Source organism: Microcaecilia unicolor, chromosome 7 (assembly GCF_901765095.1).
Source record: "Microcaecilia unicolor chromosome 7, aMicUni1.1, whole genome shotgun sequence".
NCBI classification, from domain to species: domain Eukaryota; kingdom Metazoa; phylum Chordata; class Amphibia; order Gymnophiona; family Siphonopidae; genus Microcaecilia; species Microcaecilia unicolor.
This window is the reverse complement of record NC_044037.1, coordinates 167,276,015-167,297,685: the sequence shown is the minus strand read 5'-3', so window position 1 is coordinate 167,297,685 and position 21,671 is coordinate 167,276,015. Positions and strand designations below refer to the sequence as shown.

Here is a 21,671-nt window from a genome sequence, read left to right as displayed (position 1 = left end):
CCAGTGACGCTGTCAGCAGAACAGCATAACATATGTGTGTTGTTCTTTTAGTGTTGGCAGTATGCACTTTTGTGCTTTTTATGTACCAATGAACTGTGCTTTTGACCTCCGACGAAGCCATAAGTGCCGAAACTTGGCCGAGTTGGGTCATTTTCCAGTAAATCTATTTGTGGGTGAACTTGAGATTCTTCCTCCTCTGGACTGTCTCTGCTCTGTTTGACTGCTTGTAGTGTTTGTGCACAGTATTTTGCTTCTGTTTTTGCTGCTGCAGTCCAGGAATCCACCCAGGGATACTGAGAGCGAGAAAGAGAGATAAGACGATGCATGATGTATGCAGTTGGATGTGCTTGTACAGTTGGATCTGAGTGTATCCTTTGTTCTCCGAGGACAAGCAGGCTGCTTGTTCTCACATGTGGGTTGACATGTGGGTTAACGTCTGCGTCGGCCCAGGAATCGGCATTTTGCAAGCAAAATATAAAAGAAGTTTTGTCAGCGTCTTCTGGCATGCGTGCAGCGCGCATGCGTGAACCGATTTCCCACCCGTCGCATGAGTGCATTCCCTCAGTTGTCTTTTTTCCGCTTTGAGATGCGGCAGGTTTTGATCTCCGCTCCTCTCAGGCCAGGAAGAAAGTCTTTGTGAGTTTTTTCTTTATTTTACTACAATTGTCAGTTTAAAATAAAATAAAAAAACAAAGTTCCCATAGTGTCTTTTAGATTTGTTCACCTTTTAAAGTTTCCTTTGTTTTCGACGTAGCCGGGTTATCCCCTTTCTTTTTTGTGCCTTTTTTTGGTTAACAGGCACAATCACATCTTGATTTCGCCAAAGCTGTTTTTCCTTCCATGTCATAGAACATAGTAACATAGTAAATGACGGCAGAAAAAGACCTGCATGGTCCATCCAGTCTGCCCAACAAGACAAACTCATATGTGCTACTTTTTGTGTAGACCCTACTTTGATTTGTACCTGTCCTCTTCAGGGCACAGACCGTATAAGTCTGCCCAGCACTATCCCCGCCTCCCAACCACCAGCCCCGCCTCCCACCACTGGCTCTGGCACAGACCGTATAAGTCTGCCCAGCACTATCCTCGCCTCCCACCACCGGCTGGCTCTGCCACCCAATCTCGGCAAAGCTCCTTAGGATCCATTCCTTCTGAACAGGATTCCTTTATGTTTATCCAACGCGTGTTTGAATTCTGTTACCGTTTTCATTTCCACCACCTCCCGCGGGAGGGCATTCCAAGCATCCACTACTCTCTCCATGAAAAAATACTTCCTGACATTTTTCTTGAGTCTGCTCCCCCTTCAATCTCATTTCATGTCCTCTCGTTCTACTGCCTTCGCACCTCCGGAAAAGGTTCGTTTGCGTATTAATACTTTTCAAATATTTGAACGTCTGTATCCATATCACCCCTGTTTCTCCTTTCTTCCAGAGTGTACATGTTCAGGTCATCAAGTCTCTCCTCATACGTCTTGTAACGCAAATCCCTAGAAGACACCCATCGGCTTCAAACGTTGTACTCGGTGCGACCGGACCATCTCGGGTACCGATACCCACGCCTGGTATATCCAGTGCCTTCAGCCCGACCATAGCCCAGCTGCTTGTAGTCTGTGTTTTCATATGAAGAAATGGACCCAAGCGTCTCGAGAAGCCCAACGAGAAAAGCTTTTTGGGGCTCGGTCCGGTCCTTTGACATCAGTACCGAGGTTGGCGGCATTGACATCGAGGGAAGCATCGACGTTGGGAGTGGGAGGTAATGGCCGCTGAAAGACCAATTCGCGCTGGGAGCAGTGAGGCATCAAGTGGGTCTCCACCTACCTCGAGGCCTGCATAACAGGCCTCTTATAACCTTCGACTGGTGGCTTCTTCAAATTGTCCAGTTAGGATACACCCTCAATCTGGAATCCAGGCCTCCAAATTGCCCACCGGGAGCTCAGTCCTACAGCTCCCAGCACAAGCAGGTACTTGCAAATGAACTCTCTGCACTTCTACAGGCCCAAGCGGTCGAACCTGTTCCACCAGGGGAAGAAGGGCTGGGATTCTATTCCAGGTACTTTCTTGGGCAAAAGAAAACGGGGGATGCGTCCCATCCTAGATCTAAGGGCCCTGAACAAATTTCTTATCCGAGAAAAGTTCAGGATGGTTTCCCTAGGCACCCTTCTTCCCATGAAAACAATTGGCTATGCTGTCTGGACTTAAAGGATGCTTACACACACATCTCGATACTTCCAGCTCACAGGAATTAGCTTCGATTTTGGCTGGGAACACAGCACTTTCAGTACCGTGTACTGCCTTTTGGCCTGGCGTCTGCGCCCAGAGTGTTTACAAAATGCCTAGCTATAGTCGCAGCGTCTCTACGCAGACTTGGAGTGCATGTGTTTCCTTATCTTGATGATTGGCTGGTGAAGAGCACCTCGAAGGAAGGTGCTCTGGAAACCATGCGTATGGCTATTCAGGTCCTGGAGCTACTGGGGTTCATTATAAATTATCCCAATTCACCCCAGTCCAAAAATTGGAATTCATTGGATCTCTGCTGAACACTCAGACAGCTCGAGCTTATCTCCTTGGGGCAAGGGCGCACAACCTTCTGTCCCTGGTGTCCATGGTTCGAGCGTCTCAGCAGGTCACGGCAGATGTTGAGACTTCTGGGGCACATGGCCTCCACAGTTCATGTAATGCCCATGGCACATCTACATATGAGATCAGCTCAATGGACCCTAGCTTCCCAGTGGTTTCAAGCTGCGGGGGATCTAGAGGATGTAATCCAGCTGTCCACCGACTTTTGGAATTCTCTTCAGTGGTGGACGATTCGATCCAATTTGACTTTGGAGCGACCATTCCAAGTTCCTCAGCCACGAAAAGTGCTGGCGATGGATGCATCTCTCCTGGGGTGGGGAGCTCATGTAGATGGGCTCCAGACTCAGGGAGCCTGGTCCTTTCAGGAAAAAGGTCTGCAGATTAACCTCCTGGAATAAAGAGCGATCTGGAACGCTCTAAAGGCTTTCAGAGATCGGCTATCCAACCGAGCAATCTTAATTCAGACAGACAATCAGGTTGCCATGTTTTATATCAACAAGCAGGGGGGCACCGGATCTCGCCCTCTGTGTCAGGAAGCCATTCAGATGTGTCTTTGGGCTCGCCGTCATGGCATATTTCTCCAAGCCACTTATCGGGCAGGCGTAAACAACAGTCTGGCCGACAGGTTGAGCAGGATAATGCAACCTGACGAGTGGCCACTTAAATGGGTGTAGTCCGCAAGATCTTCTGAGCGTGGGGCACCCCTCGGTGGATCTTTTTGCCACTCAGATCAATCAAAAGGTCCCTTAGTTCTGTTCCAGACTCCAGGCCCACGACAGACTAGCATCAGATGCCTTTCTCCTACATTGGGGGACAGGCCTTCTGTATGCGTATCCTCCCATACCTCTAGTAGGGAAGACTTTACTGAAACTCAAGCAAGACCACTGAACAATGATCCTTTTTGCACCCTTCTGGCCACGTCAGATTTGGTTCCCTCTTCTTCTGGAGTTGAAGAACCATGGAGATTGGAGTGTTTTCCAACCCTCATCACTCAGAACGAGGGATCGCTTCTACATCCCAACCTCCAGTCTCTGGCTCTCACGGCCTGAATATTGAGAGCTTAGAATTCGCCTCTTTGGGTCTTTCAGAGGGTGTCTCCCGAGTCTAGCTTCCAGAAAAGATTCCACAAAGAGGTGTTACTCTTTCAAATGGAGGAAGTTTGCCGCCTGGTGTGACAGCAAGGCCCTAGATCCTCTTTCTTGTCCTACACAGACCCTGCTTGAATACCTTCTACACCTGTCAGAGTCTGGTCTCAAGACCAACTCCGTAAGAGTTCACCTTAGTGCGATTAGTGCTTTTCTTCGCCGTGTAGAGAGCAAGCCTAACTCTGTACTGCCTTTAGTTGTTCACTTCATGAGAGGTTTGCTTTTGTCAAAGCCCCCTTTCAAACCTCTACCAGCGTCATGGGATCTCAACGTCATTTTCACTCAGCTGATGAAAGCTCCTTTTGAGCCGCTGAATACCTGCCATCTGAAGTACTTGACCTGGAGGTCATTTTCTTAGTGGCTGTTACTTCAGCTTGTAGAGTCAGTGAACTTCAGGCCTTGGTAGTACATGCAACTTATATCAAATTTCATCACAACAGAGTAGTCCTCCGCACGCACCCGAAATTCCTGCCAAAGGTGGTATTGGAGTTCCATCTGAACCAGTCAATTGTCTTGTCAACATTCTTTCCCCGTCCACATACCTGCCCTGGCGAAAGCAGTTTGTATACTGTCATGTTTGTGACTTATTCTTGGTTTGTGCTCCTCTCGCCCTCTGGTGGCCAGAGCCGATGGCTGCCATAGACTTTCCAGACTCTCTTTTCGGTCCGGTCCAGATATTTTAGCCCTCCAGTCTTGCATGGAAGTTTGGCAGCTAGCCTCACCCTTAGCTGCCTTGGGATTGCTGCAGCTTGAGCCTCAGCTGCTGATGGGCTTATTAGCCACCTGGAAACTTTCTACTTTGCCTTTGCAAACGCCAAAGGTCCAGATTAATGTTTGGTGCTGATAGGAGCACTTCTGTTTTGCTGTGCTGTTAGGAGCACTTCTGCCTTGTGTGTTTGAGCTTCCCTCCTTACCCTTTTGGTGCTGTTAGGAGCACTTTTGCCTTGCCTTGTGTCTTACCTGTATGCCTTGTTTTTGTCTGGGTGCCTGTGGGCACTCCTGTTTTGAACCCTAACCCTGTTTCTGTCAAGCTTGTTCTGTATCTTAGTCCCTGTCTGAGAATCCCGAATCCTCAGTAGTCCTGAACCCTGTGTTAGTCAAGCTTGTTTAGTATCCTGTGTCCAGTGTGAGAATCCTGTTGGTCTAGTCTGTCTGCAAGTTAGGTCCAGTAAGTCCTGCCGGCCGCCTGTACCTGGGGGCTCAACCCCTGGGGAATGGTGGCCAAGCGCAGGTGAAGACCGGTTGCTCTGTCCTGCTTATTCCCTGCTTGCCTACTGCTGTAGTTCTAGTTCGGTTGTTCCAGCTTTGCCTATCTACAGCTTCTCCTGCCTTGCTTGTTACCCAGTCCTGGTTGAGGGTCTTGCCTACTGCTGCCGTTTGTCGGCAGTGGTCCAAGAGCTCATGTGGTGCCAGTGTCCGAGAGCTTGAGACCGTGACATATACCTTAGACTGCAAGAGAGCATTGTCCTTTTACGTGGAGCAGAGAAAGCCCTTTAAACAGTCCACCCAGTTGTTTGTTTCTTTTGATCCCAACAGGAGGGGCGTCACCATCAGAAAACGCACAATCTCAAATTGGCTAGCACATTGCATTTCCTTCACTTATGCCCAAGCTGGGCTGACTCTGGAGGGCCATGTCACGGCTCATAATGCTAGAGTCATGGCTGCGTCAGTGGCTCACTTAGTCAGCCTCCATTGAAGAGATTTGCAAGGCTGCAACGTGGTCATCAGTCCACACATTCACATCTCAGTACTGCCTTCAGCAGGATACCCGACACGACAGTCGGTTTGGGCAGTCAGTGCTGCAGAATCTGTTCGGCTTTTAGAATCCAACTCCACCCCCCCCCGACCCATTTTTGTTTTGTTCCAGGCTGCACACTCAGTTAGTTGTTTATGGTTTCAGGTCAGTATAAGTTATGTCCTCGCCGTTGCGAGGCCCAATTGAACCAATGTTTGTTGTTTTGAGTGAGCCTGGTTGCTAGGGATACCCCCACATGTGAGAACAAGCAGCCTGCTTGTCCTCGGAGAAAGCGAAGATACTTTTGCACGTATTCTCCGAGGACAGCAGGCTGATTGTTTTTACAGCCCCGTCCACCTCCCCTCTGGAGTTATGTGCTTCTTTGTTATGCTTTTTGATTTAACTGAGGGAACGCACACACGCGATGGGCGGGAAATCGGTCCGCGCATGCGCAGTGCACACTGCTCACGCACCAGAAGACTCTGGCAAAACTTTATTTATTTATTGCATTTGTATCCCACATTTTCCCACCTATTTGCAGGCTCAATGTGGCTTACAATACATCATGGGTAGTGGAAATATAATAGAAAATAGACATTTAGTGTTACAGAAAATTTTTGGCAACATGATAATGATAAGACATGATAGTAGTATAACAAGCAGATATTATAAGACATTTCTAACTATGTGTGGAGAAGTTATGTATATTCACATTGGTTGATCTTTGTGGTAAACCTTGTTAAAGAGATGGGTCTTCAATAGTTTGCGGTAATGGTGTAGAGTTGTGCCGAGTGGGGTTTGGGGGGCTCAGCACCCAAGGTAAGGTTGCTGTGCCCCTGGAAGCTTTTTTTTTTTAATTTTTTAAGTGCCCGCTAGGATGCCCGGTTGGTGTCCTGGCATGTGAGGGGGGCCAGTGCACTACAAATGCTGGCTCCTCTCACGTCCAAATGCCTTGCATTTTGCCGGGTTTGAGATGGCCAGGCCCGGTTTCCATTATGGCTAAAAAAAATGAAGCTGGCCATCTCATATAAACCCAGCGATCCTGCTCTAAACCCGGCGAGTGATTTGGCCGGTGCCAAGCATATTTCAAACATATGGTTTGCTCCGCCCCTTTGCGGAGCCGTCCCCCGAAGATGGCCGGCCATCAATTTGGCCGGCGCCATTCGATTATGCTCCTCTATGTCATGCAAGGTTCCACGTTAGGAGTCGCTGACCAAGAAAGGGATCTGGTTGTCGTCGTCGATGATACATTGAAACCTTTTGCTCAGTGTGCTGCGGCTAAGAAAGCAAATAGAATGTTAGGTATTATTAGGAAAGGAATGGAAAACAAAAATAAGGACATTAAAATGCCTTTTTATTGCTCCATGGTGCAACTACACCTCAAATATTGTGTTCAGTTTTGGTCTCCACATCTCTAAAAAGATATAGTGGAATTAGAAAAGGTGCAGAGAAGGGCGATGAAAATTATAAAGGGGATGGGACGACTTCCCTATGAGGAAAGGCTGAAGCACCTAGGGCTCTTCAGCTTGGAGAAAGGGCGACTGAGGGGAGATATGATAGAGGTCTATAAAATAATGAGTGGTGTTGAACAGGTAGACGTGAAGCATCTATTTTGCTTTCCAAAAATACTAGGACTAGGGGGCATGCAATGAAGCTACAAAGTAGTAAATTTTAAAATGAATCTGAGAAAAATTTTCTTTACTCAACATGTAATTAAACTCTGGAATTCGTTGCCAGAGAATGTGGTAAAGGCAGTTAGCAGAGTTTTAAAAAGTTTTGACGGCTTCGTAAAGGAAAAGTCCATAGGCCATTATTAAATTGGCATTGGGGAAAATCCACTATTTCTGAGATACAGTATAAAATGTTTTGTACTTTTTGGGGATCTTGCCAGGTATTTGTGACCTGGCTTGGCCACCGTTGGAATCAGGATGCTGGACTTGATGGACCTTTGGTTTGTCCCAGTATGACAATACTTATGTACTGTTTTTCCCAGATTGGATTGCCAAACATTAGTTGATTCTCAGTCCTCAGCAGTCAGAAGCTTTGTGGCTACCTAGCTGTCCTCTGTCTTCACTTTTCAACCATTTATAAGTTATGTCTCTGTCCCAGTTAGAAACACCGTTATGTCTCTAGGAGTATTGATTGACCTCTCTCTCTCTCTCTCTCTCGGTACCTACATCTCTCTCTTGTCTGGAAGTTCTTTTGTGCTCTAGGTAGATTAGGTCCTTGAGTTCATGTTAAGATGATAGCACTTTAAAATCTTTGCTCTGTTTTCTGGTTTTAAACCATCTTGATTATTATGATGCCCTACTGGCAGGCATCCTTCTTTATTCTACTTGGAGGTTGCAGTTAGTGCAAAATAGAGCTTCTAAGTTGATCTATGGAGCTAAATGGTATGTCCTTTTGAATTTTCTTTGCTTCTTTAAATGGTTTGTTTGGGTATTTTCTGATTTACCTTTTCTTTTATCCCCACGTTTTCAGTTAGTTGTGCATGTTCCGCGGATTCTGTTGTTGTGCTTCTCACTCCCCCCTCCCTCCACATTTATACATTTGTGTCTTCAATTGTTTTTGACTTTCATTTTTTTTTGAGGGGGGGGGGATCTTTCTGAACTTTTTTGTTAATATATTATCTACACTGCCATGATATACCTTGAATGGTGCTGTAACAAATTTAGCATAAAGAAATAAAACAAGGGGGAATATGTGAATATATGAATGTAAGAAGGAATCCACAAGGAAAACAGGGAGAAACCTCTACAAAGAAACAAAATGCAACACAGAGTAGAGGGTGACTTGTGACTCTCAAGATGGAAGTAGCAGATGAAAAGCTTTATTAAGGCACCAAAGTAAGACCCCCACATGGGTCTGTGTTTCAGCGGAGAAGCCACCTGCCTTAGGGGTCACAAGACTTTTTTTGGCCACTGCTCTGTATATTGTAGCTAAAGTGATATGTGTATGTATATGCTGACAGTCTTATTGCCGTGTACCATATTTAGAGCAGTGGCCAAAAAAAGTCTCGTGAACCCTGAGGCAGGTGGCTAGTCCACCGAAACGTGGACCCATGTCGGGTCTTACCTTGGTGCCTTATTAAAGACTTTTCATCTGCTACTCCCGTCTTGAGAGTTGTGAGTCAACCTTTTCTCTGTAATATATGAATGTAAATATTGGACAATAGGCAACAAAAGATCCAAGGGCTCAGCTCTTGGAGATGACTTGCTAAAAGAATATTGACAAACCACCTGACATTTGTAGTAGATGGAACTGGAATTTTCTGTTTCCTTCTGCTGAAGGGAGGGTGTATTTCCACTAGTTTGGCAGGTCTCAAGAAGTGACAGATCAGGTAAGACATAACTACTTTTCAGTCTCTATTACACAGAAGTGCAGGAATGAGGATGGTAATTAAAAAAAACATTTTCATGCATAAAACATAGGTTTAAATTGACCAGACTATTTGCGGATAAAAGTATGTGCAAGTGGCATCTATGCAGATTAGTTTACCCAAACTCAGAAATATCCTGAAGATAAATATCAGAGAATCTGGAACAGAAATGCTCTCATTTGAAAATTGCATTTAATGATATTCAGACAATTATATTTTGAAAGGAGAAAGTGAAAAAAAATGTTAGAAAATAAATATGTTATCCCATAATCGTTGAGAAGAAAAATGTAATTATGAATGGTCTACATGAAATGCTCTTATTTTGAAATTACCACCTAGTGAAATATATGTTCCTAGGTAGTGTTTTAATTGTGTATACACTTATTGTAAGTTCAGAGATAAATCTTTTATGGCTCTTCTTTTACAGAGCTCAGGATATATTTCGACAGGCAATGAAGAATGAAAGCGTCATAGTAGAAGTGGTTCCTTCTTACAGCCGTGATCCATATGAAAAATCACTAATTGCTCCACTTACTATCTTAGATAGTGATGACAAAATTCCTAAAACAAACCCCCCACCTCCTACCCTTGGAAAACCAACTGTGAGGATAGGAGAACCAGCAGGAATGAACAACACAGAGACTGGCACATATGCATCTCTACAGCCAAGCAAGAGCCCAATCCTCCCACATTCGGACAGGAAATCATCCTCACCATCAGTTTCTCCTTTGGGATTTGGAAGCAAGAAACAATCTAAGAAAATAAAAATAGACCTCAATAAAGGTAATTAAATAGTTGAAATCAGAAAGCTGTGAGAATACCCATGGGAAAATGAAAACTGGAAAATTTGTGTTTATTGACAACAAGCTTATGGCATATATGGTGGCACAGGGTTAAGGGACTCAGAACTGTAAAGCTCTCCTGATGTTGTTTTGAGTAGGAATATTGTTGTGCTGTATACCTGCCTTATTTGCTTTATAGAGGTCAGTATTCACAGTAGTTTAAGTTGGCTGGAGTGCTTGCATAAATTGCACTCTGTGAGCTGGCCACAAATATTCAATGGCACTAACTGGCCACGTAAAATATGACCTCTAGAAAAGCAGTCTGAGGCGGAGTCAGAAAGGAATGTACAGGTATACGGTACCAGCGATATTCAGTGGTGTTGCCTGCACAGGACTGCAGAAAAAGCAGTTCTAAATTTGTCTGCTTCGCTATGTGGGTGCCATCACTAAATATTGGCCTCACCACATTGTTTCGTGGACAAAACCAATTTGTCCCTGATTCTTCCCCCAAGAAAAGTACTCCCTCTCCTTAAAGAGACTAGTCCTTCTGGGAGCAATCCCCACCTGCAAAAGCCCACCTTCCTCACCTTTCTATTCCATGGTGGTATATTAGACTTTCAGACAGGAGCAGTACCCGCTCACTCCTCCCTATATCTGCTCAAATCTCAAAATGGCCTGCTGCTACTTCTAGCTACAGTCTCTCAGTACTTGTAGTAGGCTGTGCAGGGGCCTTCTGGAGGTGGGGGTTGCTTCTGGAAGGTCTGCTCTGCTTTGCAAGCAACAGGAGGGGGCATTTGTTTTGAGGGGCGAGTCAGAATCTAATGATAATAATCAGGGGGGGGGGGGGGTTACTAATCTCATTATGTAGATTTTGACTGAATAATAGCCAAGACCTGCATAAGTCCCAGTGGTAAGTAGTAGTCAGTCAGACCTGGATGTGTAGTGCTGATGCCCAAACATGGCCTGGCATTAATATCCAGGTCTACATGAGTATTGATAGTTTTTTGTGACTATGGCCTTAATTGCATTTTTGTTGACTGATTGTGTTTCCACATTGTATCAAGTCTGTTTGCAGAAGTAGTTTGTTACTGTCTCTTGCTGCTTTTTAACTAGAACTGTTTGTAGACTAAGTTTTATGGTTCTTCAACAGGCATGATGCTACTTAAAGTTACCATTTGATCAGTGTTGTTCTGGTTTTACTCAGTTAATCTTTCTGTGGAGTCAAGCTGTGGGTTTAAGTTCTCCCCCACTCCCCCTAGGGCTCTGGGAAAAATGTTTGCTGTGAGGGCTGGTGCTGTTTCTAACAGGAATACAGCATTTGGCCTTCTGGAGGAAAAGAAGGAATGTGGGGGGAGGGGAGAAAAACAGCAGTGTTTTCCATTCTTGCTCAGGCCGGTGTAAAGCCTTTTATAATTGGACCTGTGGCAGCCGATACTGCCTCTTTGGAGGTTGGCAAGGGATGCTTGTCTGCAGGTAGCTGATGAACTTGTTTGATGCTGGCCGTCTGGTACTATGGGGCTTTAGGCCAGTATGCAGTGGGGATAGCATCATATTGCATGGAGAAGCTGCAGGGAGTACCCAAGTCTCTCCCTGGGAGTCATGGTACACTCCTGAAGTTTCCATTTCCACCACAGCTGAGGTAATTTCAGCAGGAATGGCAGCCATTTTATCTCTGGACCACATCTGACACATGAACCAAGTGGGTAGTCTTCTCTTATTGGGGAGTAGGATCAGTTGGAAAGTGTGGTCTCCCCTTCTTCTCAATATGGGTTCATGGGAAGCCCTGGGGGCTCTCTGGCCCCTAAATACCTTAGGCACGGACTCAAGGTTGCAGTAGCATGCTCAGTATGGAGCCATCCTGAGTTAGGGTTCTATGAGTCTCAGAGACCTCTAATCCCAAGATAAGGCAGCTATTGTCTCCTGAAGAGGGAGAGGTGTGTCTAGTCTGTCCAGGGCTTCCCTTTCCTCCTTGTTGGAGGATGTTTGAGAGAAAGATATGATTTCTCAGGAAGAATTCGTCTATGGGGGTTCTACTCTGCAATTCTGAAGAGATCTCTTCTGATGAGGACACAATACCCCTGGTAGTGCATTTAATTGTGAGCAATTGTCTTCTCTCTTAAACCGCGGTCAGTGGCTGTTGTAATTCCCTGAGCAGTGGCGGAGTACACTTCAAAGGGAAACTCTATTTTGGAGTGCTTGAAGGAGTCTTTAAAGCTTTTTCTTCTGTCTACACAGCTCTGTCAACCTTGATGCTAGCAAAATGGAAGACCCTGAACCTGGTCTTCAAGGAGATAAGGTTCATGAGTAAAGTGTGCCCTCTCCCTCAGGATTATGATAAGGTAGGCGCTTTGGTGATGGCAGTCATCAAGAGGATCACCATTCCAGTGGAGGATGGTACAGCCTTCAAGAAGGCCCACAACTATAAGATGAAGTTGCTTCTTTAGCAGTTCTTCGCCTCCTCATTTTGGGGGATTCAGGCTGTGGACTGTGTTGGTTACATGACTTAGGAAGTTCTGTGTCACTGGATCCAATAACTTCTCCCATCTCCAGATGGAGTCAGGGAGGCCTTCATGGCTGACATCTTGAACAGTTGCATTTGCATCTGTTCTCACTCACTAGCCTTGGGCATAGTGGTGGCTTGTAGATGGTTTTGGTTTAGAAATTGGTCAGCTGATGCCACATCTGAGGCAGGCCTTAGCAATCTTCTCTTCCAGGGGCATCTCATACCAGACCTCAGTGACTGTAGAGGATAGAATCAGCCCTTTTGGGGATATGAAAGCTGGGAGGTTTAGGCTTATTCTCCTCTACTGGCAACCATGCTTGAGGGGCTAAAGGGCACCACTGAAATTCAGCAGGCCTCCTCTGTAGTGGAACTGATTGGAAGCATGATTTACCTGTTTCATTGGACATGGAGCATCCTTAGCTCTGATCCATGGGTATTAGAAGTAGTTCAAATGGGTTATGTGCTTGAGTTTATAGAACCCATTTGAGATGCCTTTAGGGTGTCCCTCTGTGTGATAGGGCACAAATTTCTCATGGTAAGAGAAACCTTGAGTTCCCTTCTTGCTGTGTGAGCTGTTGAGCCAATGCTGCTGCAGAAGTGAATGTGTCACTCTAATGCAATTTATTTTCTTGTCGCCAAGAAGGTGGAGGGGCCTTTTGGGTCAATTCTTGATCTCAAGAGGATCAACAGTTCTTGAGAGCCGTGTATTTCTGGATGGAGACTTCACTTAGTGATCTTGATGGTACATATGGGGAGTTTCTGACCTCTTTCAGTCTTTTAGAGGTGTTCTTCCACATTGTCATTTGGGAAGCTCACAAGTATTTTCTGCAGTTCTGTGTCTTAGGAGAACACTTTTAGGTCAGAGAACCACCATTTGGTCTGGCCATACCCCATTGTTCTTTACCAAGGTAATGGTCATTGCAGCAAGTGTTTTTTTTAGTAAGGAAAGGATACCTCGACAACTGGCTGATACAAGTTGATTCAGAATATGAGGGCTTTAAAGTGACATAGCCTTGGCTGGATGGCAAATTTTGCCAAGAATCATTTGGAATCAGCTCAGATCCTTGAGTATCTGGGAGTTTGATTCCATGTCCCTCTAGGGTTGGTTTTTATTCCATAGGCCTGAGTGAGCAAGCTTCAGTCCCAGCTTTAGGTCTTGTGTGCACTCCAGTTCCAAGAGCTTGAGACTACATGCAGTTGCTTGGGTCCATGGCTGTAACCTGGAGGTTGTTCTAAAGTGGTGGTCAGTCCCACACCACATCTTAAGGGACATTCTTTTGGACCAACCACATTAGATTGTGGTATGCACAGGTGCCAGTTTCAGAGACCGAGGAGACCACTTGTTTGAATAGGGTGGTTGAGTTCACTTCCTCTGCTTCAGGATCGAGGGGTATCTGTGTTCTCCATCAACATTATGGTTTTGCCATATGCCAACAAACAGGGAGGTACATAAGTAATGCCATACTGGGAAAAGATCAAGGGTCCATCGAGCCCAGCATCTTGTCCACGACAGCGGCCAATCCAGGCCAAGGGCACCTGGCAAGCTTCCCAAACATACAAACATTCTATACATGTTATTCCTGGGATTTTGGATATTTCCAAGTCCGTTTAGTAGCGGTTTATGGACTTATCCTTTAGGAAACCGTCCAACCCCTTTTTAAACTCTGCTAAGCTAACCGCCTTCACCACATTTTCCGGCAATGAATTCCAGAGTTTAATTACATGTTGGGTGAAGAAAATTTTTCTCTGATTTGTTTTAAATTTACTACACTGTAGTTTCATCGCATGCCCCCTAGTCCTAGTATTTTTGGAAAGTGTGAACAGACGCTTCACATCCACCTGTTCCACTCCACTCATTATTTTATATACCTCTATCATGTCTCCCCTCAGCCGTCTCTTCTCCAAGCTGTATAGCCCTAGCCTACTTAGTCTTTCTTCATAGGGAAGTCGTCCCATCCCCGCTATCATTTTAGTCACCCTTCGCTGCACCTTTTCCAATTGTACTATATCTTTCTTGAGATGCGGCGACCAGAATTGAACACAATACTCAAGGTGCGGTCGCACCATGGAGCGATACAACGGCATTATAACATCCTCACACCTGTTTTCCATACCTTTCCTAATAATACCCAACATTCTATTCGCTTTCCTAGCCGCAGCAGCACACTGAGCAGAAGGTTTCAGTGTGTTATCAACGACGACACCCAGATCCCTTTCTTGGTCCGTAACTCCTAACATGGAACCTTGCATGACGTAGCTATAATTTGTGTTCTTTTTTCCCACATGCATCACCTTGCACTTGCTCACATTAAACGTCATCTGCCATTTAGCTGCCCAGTCTCCCAGTCTCGTAAGGTCCTCTTGTAATTTTTCACAATCCTGTCGCGAGTTAATGACTTTGAATAACTTTGTGTCATCAGCAAATTTAATTACCTCGCTAGTTACTCCCATCTCTAAATCATTTATAAATACAGTGGGGGAAATAAGTATTTGATCCCTTGCTGATTTTGTAAGTTTGCCCACTGACAAAGACATGAGCAGCCCATAATTGAAGGGTAGGTTATTGGTAACAGTGAGAGATAGCACATCACAAATTAAATCCGGAAAATCACATTGTGGAAAGTATATGAATTTATTTGCATTCTGCAGAGGGAAATAAGTATTTAATCCCTCTGGCAAACAAGACCTAATACTTGATGGCAAAACCCTTGTTGGCAAGCACAGCGGTCAGACGTCTTCTGTAGTTGATGATGAGGTTTGCACACATGTCAGGAGGAATTTTGGTCCACTCCTCTTTGCAGATCATCTCTAAATCATTAAGAGTTCTGGGCTGTCGCTTGGCAACTCGCATCTTCAGCTCCCTCCATAAGTTTTCAATGGGATTAAGGTCTGGTGACTGGCTAGGCCACTCCATGACCCTAATGTGCTTCTTCCTGAGCCACTCCTTTGTTGCCTTGGCTGTATGTTTTGGGTCATTGTCGTGCTGGAAGACCCAGCCACGACCCATTTTTAAGGCCCTGGCGGAGGGAAGGAGGTTGTCACTCAGAATTGTACGGTACATGGCCCCATCCATTCTCCCATTGATGCGGTGAAGTAGTCCTGTGCCCTTAGCAGAGAAACACCCCCAAAACATAACATTTCCACCTCCATGCTTGACAGTGGGGACGGTGTTCTTTGGGTCATAGGCAGCATTTCTCTTCCTCCAAACACGGCGAGTTGAGTTCATGCCAAAGAGCTCAATTTTTGTCTCATCTGACCACAGCACCTTCTCCCAATCACTCTCGGCATCATCCAGGTGTTCACTGGCAAACTTCAGACGGGCCGTCACATGTGCCTTCCGGAGCAGGGGGACCTTGCGGGCACTGCAGGATTGCAATCCGTTATGTCGTAATGTGTTACCAATGGTTTTCGTGGTGACAGTGGTCCCAGCTGCCTTGAGATCATTGACAAGTTCCCCCCTTGTAGTTGTAGGCTGATTTCTAACCTTCCTCATGATCAAGGATACCCCACGAGGTGAGATTTTGCGTGGAGCCCCAGATCTTTGTCGATTGACAGTCATTTTGTACTTCTTCCATTTTTTTACTATGGCACCAACAGTTGTCTCCTTCTCGCCCAGCGTCTTACTGATGGTTTTGTAGCCCATTCCAGCCTTGTGCAGGTGTATGATCTTGTCCCTGACATCCTTAGACAGCTCCTTGCTCTTGGCCATTTTGTAGAGGTTAGAGTCTGACTGATTCACTGAGTCTGTGGACAGGTGTCTTTCATACAGGTGACCATTGCCGACAGCTGTCTGTCATGCAGGTAACGAGTTGATTTGGAGCATCTACCTGGTGTGTAGGGGCCAGATCTCTTACTGGTTGGTGGGGGATCAAATACTTATTTCCCTCTGCAGAATGCAAATAAATTCATATACTTTCCACAATGTGATTTTCCGGATTTAATTTGTGATGTGCTATCTCTCACTGTTACCAATAACCTACTCTTCAATTATGGGCTGCTCATGTCTTTGTCAGTGGGCAAACTTACAAAATCAGCAAGGGATCAAATACTTATTTCCCCCACTGTATATTAAAAAGCAGCGGTCCTAGCACAGACCCCTGAGGAACCCCACTAACTACCCTTCTCCATTGTGAATACTGCCCATTTAACCCCACTCTCTGTTTCCTATCCTTCAACCAGTTTTTAATCCACAATAGGACATTTCCTCCTATCCCATGACCCTCCAATTTCCTCTGTAGCCTTTCATGAGGTACCTTGTCAAACGCCTTTTGAAAATCCAGATACACAATATCAACCGGCTCCCCTTTGTCCACATGTTTGTTTACTCCTTCAAAGAATTGAAGTAAATTGGTCAGGCAAGATTTCCCCACACAAAAGCCGTGCTGACTCGGTCTCAGTAATCCATGTCTTAGGATGTGCTCTGTAATTTTGTTTTTAATAATAGCCTCTACCATTTTCCCCGGCACCGACGTCAGACTCGCCGGTCTATAATTTCCCGGATCTCCCCTGGAGCCTTTTTTAAAAATGGGCGTTACATTGGCCACCCTCCAATCTTCCGGTACCACGCTCGATTTTAAGGATAAGTTGCATATCACTAGCAGTAGCTCCGCAAGCTCATTTTTCAGTTCTATCAGTACTCTAGGATGAATACCATCCGGTCCAGGAGATTTGCTACTCTTCAGTTTGCCAGGGGTGTTTCTCTGGAGATGGACAAGTCATGTGCATGGATGGAATTGCACCTGTTACACTCTTAGTGGCCTATGTGGTGCATGTGGGCAGTGTTCAGGTGGGCTTTATCATCCAACAGAAGCTAGACCTGGGAGAGTGGGTTTAACAGGATAATGAGGAAGGTGAAATTTTTTCTTACCTGTTACTTTCCTTTCCTTCTGTCTTGCTAGACCAGTCCAGGACCCAGATTGAAGGCTGAGAGATTCCGCAAATTGCTTCTCCTTGCTTTGCCACCTGTCTGTATATAGTCTGTTCTGCATAGGTAGTCTAAGGAGCCTCTTTTCTGGGTCAGGCTTGATTTAGTTGGTTCTCTTTGGGGTTTTGATTTTTTTTTACCCTTAATTATTTTGGTCTCTCTGTTAGGTGGCTGCACCATTCCTTATATCAGTGATGTCATTAGAATCTTCAAGTCTTTGCCTCCATCTGCTAGTAAGGGGGCATAACCCATAGGTCTGGACTGGTGTAGCAGAACTAAAGTAAAGGAAATTAAGTAATAAGAATAAATTTCACCTTGTGCTTCCTGTTCCACATATTTGTTTTAATAAATGTTTTGCCCTTAAATTCAACTTCTCCTCAGCCATTTGTATCTATTGAAACCTATACCAGCTCCTCCTCTTAACAGGAAAAATTGTTGGTGGCTTCTGAATATTTTCCTTTCAGTCTTTTCATTCCTCTTTTTTGTTGAATTGGTGACCATTTGCATATTTATATCTTATTATTGAATAGTAAAATGCAATCTCAGGGCCGTGCTAACACGGTAAGAGAGGTAAGCATGGCAGGGGGGCGCTTCCCTATGGGGGGCACCGCCGCACCATGCTCACCTCGCTCGCCCTCCCGCAACAATCGTTTTCTTTTTTTTTTCTTTTTAAATTTACCTCCGTGGTGGCGGTTCTGGCAGCGCAGCGTCAGGGACGTCTCTAGCCTTCCCTTCGCTGTGTTCCACCTTCTTCTGACGAAGAAGGCGGAACACAGCAAAGGAAAGGCTAGACGTTGGGAGCGCCGCCTCCTTCCCTGACGCTGCGCTGCCGGAACCGCCACAGAGGTAAATTTAAAAAGAAAAAAAAAGAAAAGGGATGTTGGGGGGAGAGAAGAGGGTGGGCAGTTGAACAATGGGAGCGGGAGGGCAAGGGAGAAACGAGAGCATGGATGCGAAGGGGGGGGCATGGATGCGAAGGGGGGGGGGAGAAGAGGGCGGGCCAGGCTGGGACATGGGTGAGAGAGGAGCATGGATGCGAGGGGGTCATGGAAGGGAGAGAGGGGAATTGCTGGAAAGGGATGAATGGAGGGGGCAAGGGACAGAGGAGCATGGATGGGCATGGATTGGGAGGGCAGGGCTCAGGGAGAGAGGGGAATTGCTGGATATGGATGAATGGAGGGGGCAGGGGACAGAGGAGCATGGATGGGCATGGATTGGGAGGGCAGGGCTTAGGGAGAGAGGGGAATTGCTGGATAGGGATGAATGGAGGGGACAGATGGGCATGGATGGATATGGATTGCAGGGCAGGGCTCAGGGAGAGAGGGGAATTGCTGGAAAGGGATGAATGGAGGGGGCAGGGGACAGAGGAGCATGGATGGGCATGGATTGGGAGGGCAGGGCTCAAGGAGAGAGGCGAAATTGCTGGACATAGAGGGGGAGGGAAGAGAGATGAAGGAGATGAAATGAGGAAAAGGAAGAGAGGAGAAAAACTGCACATGGATGAAGAAAATAGGCAGAAGCTGAGGACCAGAAATGAAGAAGAAAGGAGGAAAGGAAAGAAATAAATGGAAAGGAAGCCCTGGAAACGGAGTTAAGAGGACAGATAGCAGCAGAATCAGATACTGGGCCAGCATGATCAGAAAAAGAAAGTCACAAAGGTAGAAAAAAAATCATTTTATTTTCATTTTAGTGTTTGGAATATGTCCACTTTGAGAATTTACATCTGCTATCTTATTTTGCAATGTATAGCAATTTGTTTCTAAGAATATTGCTGACAATTCCTGTCAGTGTGGCAAGTGGTGAGCGATCATTTTCACGGGGGGGGGGGGGGCCCGCCGCCGCCGCCGCCGCCACCACCTGATAGTCTGCAGGGGGGGTGCCAACTGATAGGCTGCAGGGGGGCGCCAGAGACCCTAGGCACGGCCCTGTGCAATCTGTTTCTTTTTTATGTATAGCTGGTAATGATTTTGATCTCTCTTACCTCTCAGGTTAACTTAGGGCAGAAGGGTAACATGAGTTTCATTTTCTCTCTCTCCCTCTTTCTCTCCTATAGGTCAAGAAGGACTTGGTTTCACAGTGGTTACCAGGGATTCATCTGTGCATGGCCCTGGTCCTATTTTTGTAAAGAATATTTTGCCAAAGGGAGCTGCTATAAAGGATGGCCGTCTGCAGTCTGGAGACAGAATATTAGAGGTTAGAAAATCTGGAAATTATTCATATTGTTCACCTTCTTCTGAAATGATGATGTTTCTTTGTTGATGCTAAGTATGCATTGAATAGCAGCTGTATTACATGTTTCTTTGTAATTAAAAGTAGTACAACTGCTATATTCTATTGTATTTGTATATATTAGTGTATCATCTCTCCTTACATATGCTATATTAGAAGAGAATCAGGGTATTACATTGGCTAAATGGATCACATGTTAGAGACAAATTAGATTTTGGGCTCCCTTCAGAAATTACATTATGATGAATTTCAGTTGCTATATAGTCACAGGTGAAATATTTGGGAGTTTTGCTAGACAGGAAGCTCTCCCTGTGCCCACCATTTGATGGTAGTGCATTCAGCACTTTTAAGTTAACATGTTCTTTCGCAGATTGCATCCAATGCAAATTCTTCTGATATTGATTCAGTAGTCCAGGTTATAGCATTCCCAGCTATAATTACTGTAAACCAAGCTACATGGCCACTTCTTTAAAACCTTTACAGTTATATCAAAATGTAACTGTATACTAGACTGTATGTTCATATAGTAGGAGGCTCTTGGATAAATTTGACAGGATGAAGTTAGGACCCAGAGTGGTGAACTGGATTAGAAACTGGTTGACAAACAGATGACAGAGGGTGGTGGTTAATGGAAGTCACTCAGAGGAAGGAAAGGTGAGTAAGTTGAGTGCCTCAAGAATTGGTGCAGGAGCCAATTCTGTTCAGTGCATTTGTGAGTGATATTGCCAAAGGATTGAAAGGAAAGGTTTACCTTTTTGTGGATAATACCAAGATTTGGAATAGAGTGAACACCCCGGAGGGAGTGGAAAACATGAAAAAGGATCTGCAGAGATTAGAAGAATGGTCTAATGTGTGGCAGTTAAAATTGAATGCAAAGAAGTGCAAAGTGATGCATTTGGGGAGTAGAAATCCAAGGGATCTGTCCAAGGGATTTGTATGTCCTAGGAGGTGAGAGGCTGATATGCACTGACAGGGAGAGGGACCTTGAGGTGATAGTGTCTGAGGATCTGAAAGCAACAAAACAGTGTGACAAGGTAACCAGAAGGATGCTAGGCTGCATAGAGAGAAAGGAGGCATTGATGCCACTCAGTGGCGTACCAAGGGGGGGGGGGGGGCGGTCCGCCCCGGGTGCACGCCGCTGGGGGGTGCTGCGGCGCGCGCCTGTCAGCTGAGTTCGCTAACTTTGCTAACTTCGCTGCAGCTCCCTCTGCCCCGGAACAGAGGGAGCTGCAGCGAAGTTAGCAAACTCAGCTGACAGGCGCGCGCCGCGGCACCCCCCCCCCCCCAGCGGCGTGTACCCGGGAGGGGGGTGTCATTTCACCGGGGGTGGGCCGTGCTGCACCTGGGGTGGGGGGGCGCATCGGCGATCCGCCCCTGGTGTCATGCAGGCTAGGATCGCCACTGATACCACTGTACAAGTTGTTGATGAGGCCCCACTTGGAGTATTGTCTTCAGTTTTGGAGGCTATATTTTAGTAAGGATGTAAAAAGACTTGAAATGGTCCAGAGGAAGACAACAAGAATGATATGGGGCTTCCACCAAAAGATGTATGAGAAGAAACTGAAAGACCTGAATATGTATACCCTAGAGCAGTGGTTCCCAAACCTGATCCTGGAGGCACACCGTCCAGTCAGGTTTTCAGTATATCCACAATGAATATTCATGAGATAGATGTGCATACAGTGGAGGCAGTGCATGCAAATCTCTCCCATGAATGTTCATTGTGGGTATCCTGAAAACCTGACTGGCTGGGGTGCTTCAAGGACTAGATTTCAGAACCACTGCCCTAGAGGAAAGAAGGAAGATATGATACAGACGTTTAAATAGTTGAAAGGTATTAATATAAAAACAAATCTTTTCCAGAGAAGGTGAAAAGATAAAACTAACGGACATGAATTCAGTTTGTGGGGTGGTAGACTTCAGAGTACTATCAGAAAATTCTTTTTCACAGAGAGGGTTGTGAATGCCTGGAATGCCCTTCTGAGAGAGATGGTAGAGATGAAAACAGTGACAGAATTCAAAAATGCCTAGAATGAATGCAGATGATCTCTATTTAGAAAATGGATGATATAAAAAAAAAACTTAAATGGCTGCATGTGTTGATGTGTCAAGTGATACTTAGATTGTGACTCTGGCTGTAAAGAACTCAGGCTGGTGCCAGGCAGATTTATTTGGATTGTATCCTGTATATGGCAATCTGATTTAGGATGGGTTAGAGAGGCTTCAACAGCAACTCCAGTAGCCGGAACGTGTGGACTGTTCTGGGAAGATTTTTTATTGTCTGTGTACCGCAAATGACAAGACAAATTCAGTTAGGCTGGAGAGGGCTTCAACAGCAACTCCAGTAGTTGGAACATTAAAAAAAGTGCCAGGGGGACTTCTACAGTCTATGTCCCAG

General features: G+C 45.6%; 1 protein-coding gene across 2 annotated transcripts in view; it reads left to right on the top strand.

Moving 5' to 3' along the window:
- PARD3B (par-3 family cell polarity regulator beta) overlaps positions 1-21,671 on the top strand; it is a 2,175,158-nt gene that overhangs the window by 962,986 nt on the left and 1,190,501 nt on the right. For both annotated transcript variants that reach the window (XM_030209894.1, XM_030209893.1), the window contains exons 8-9: positions 9,263-9,618; positions 19,098-19,237. In XM_030209894.1, coding sequence (XP_030065754.1) covers positions 9,263-9,618; positions 19,098-19,237 — 496 coding nt within the window. The remainder of the gene's footprint in view (positions 1-9,262; positions 9,619-19,097; positions 19,238-21,671) is intronic.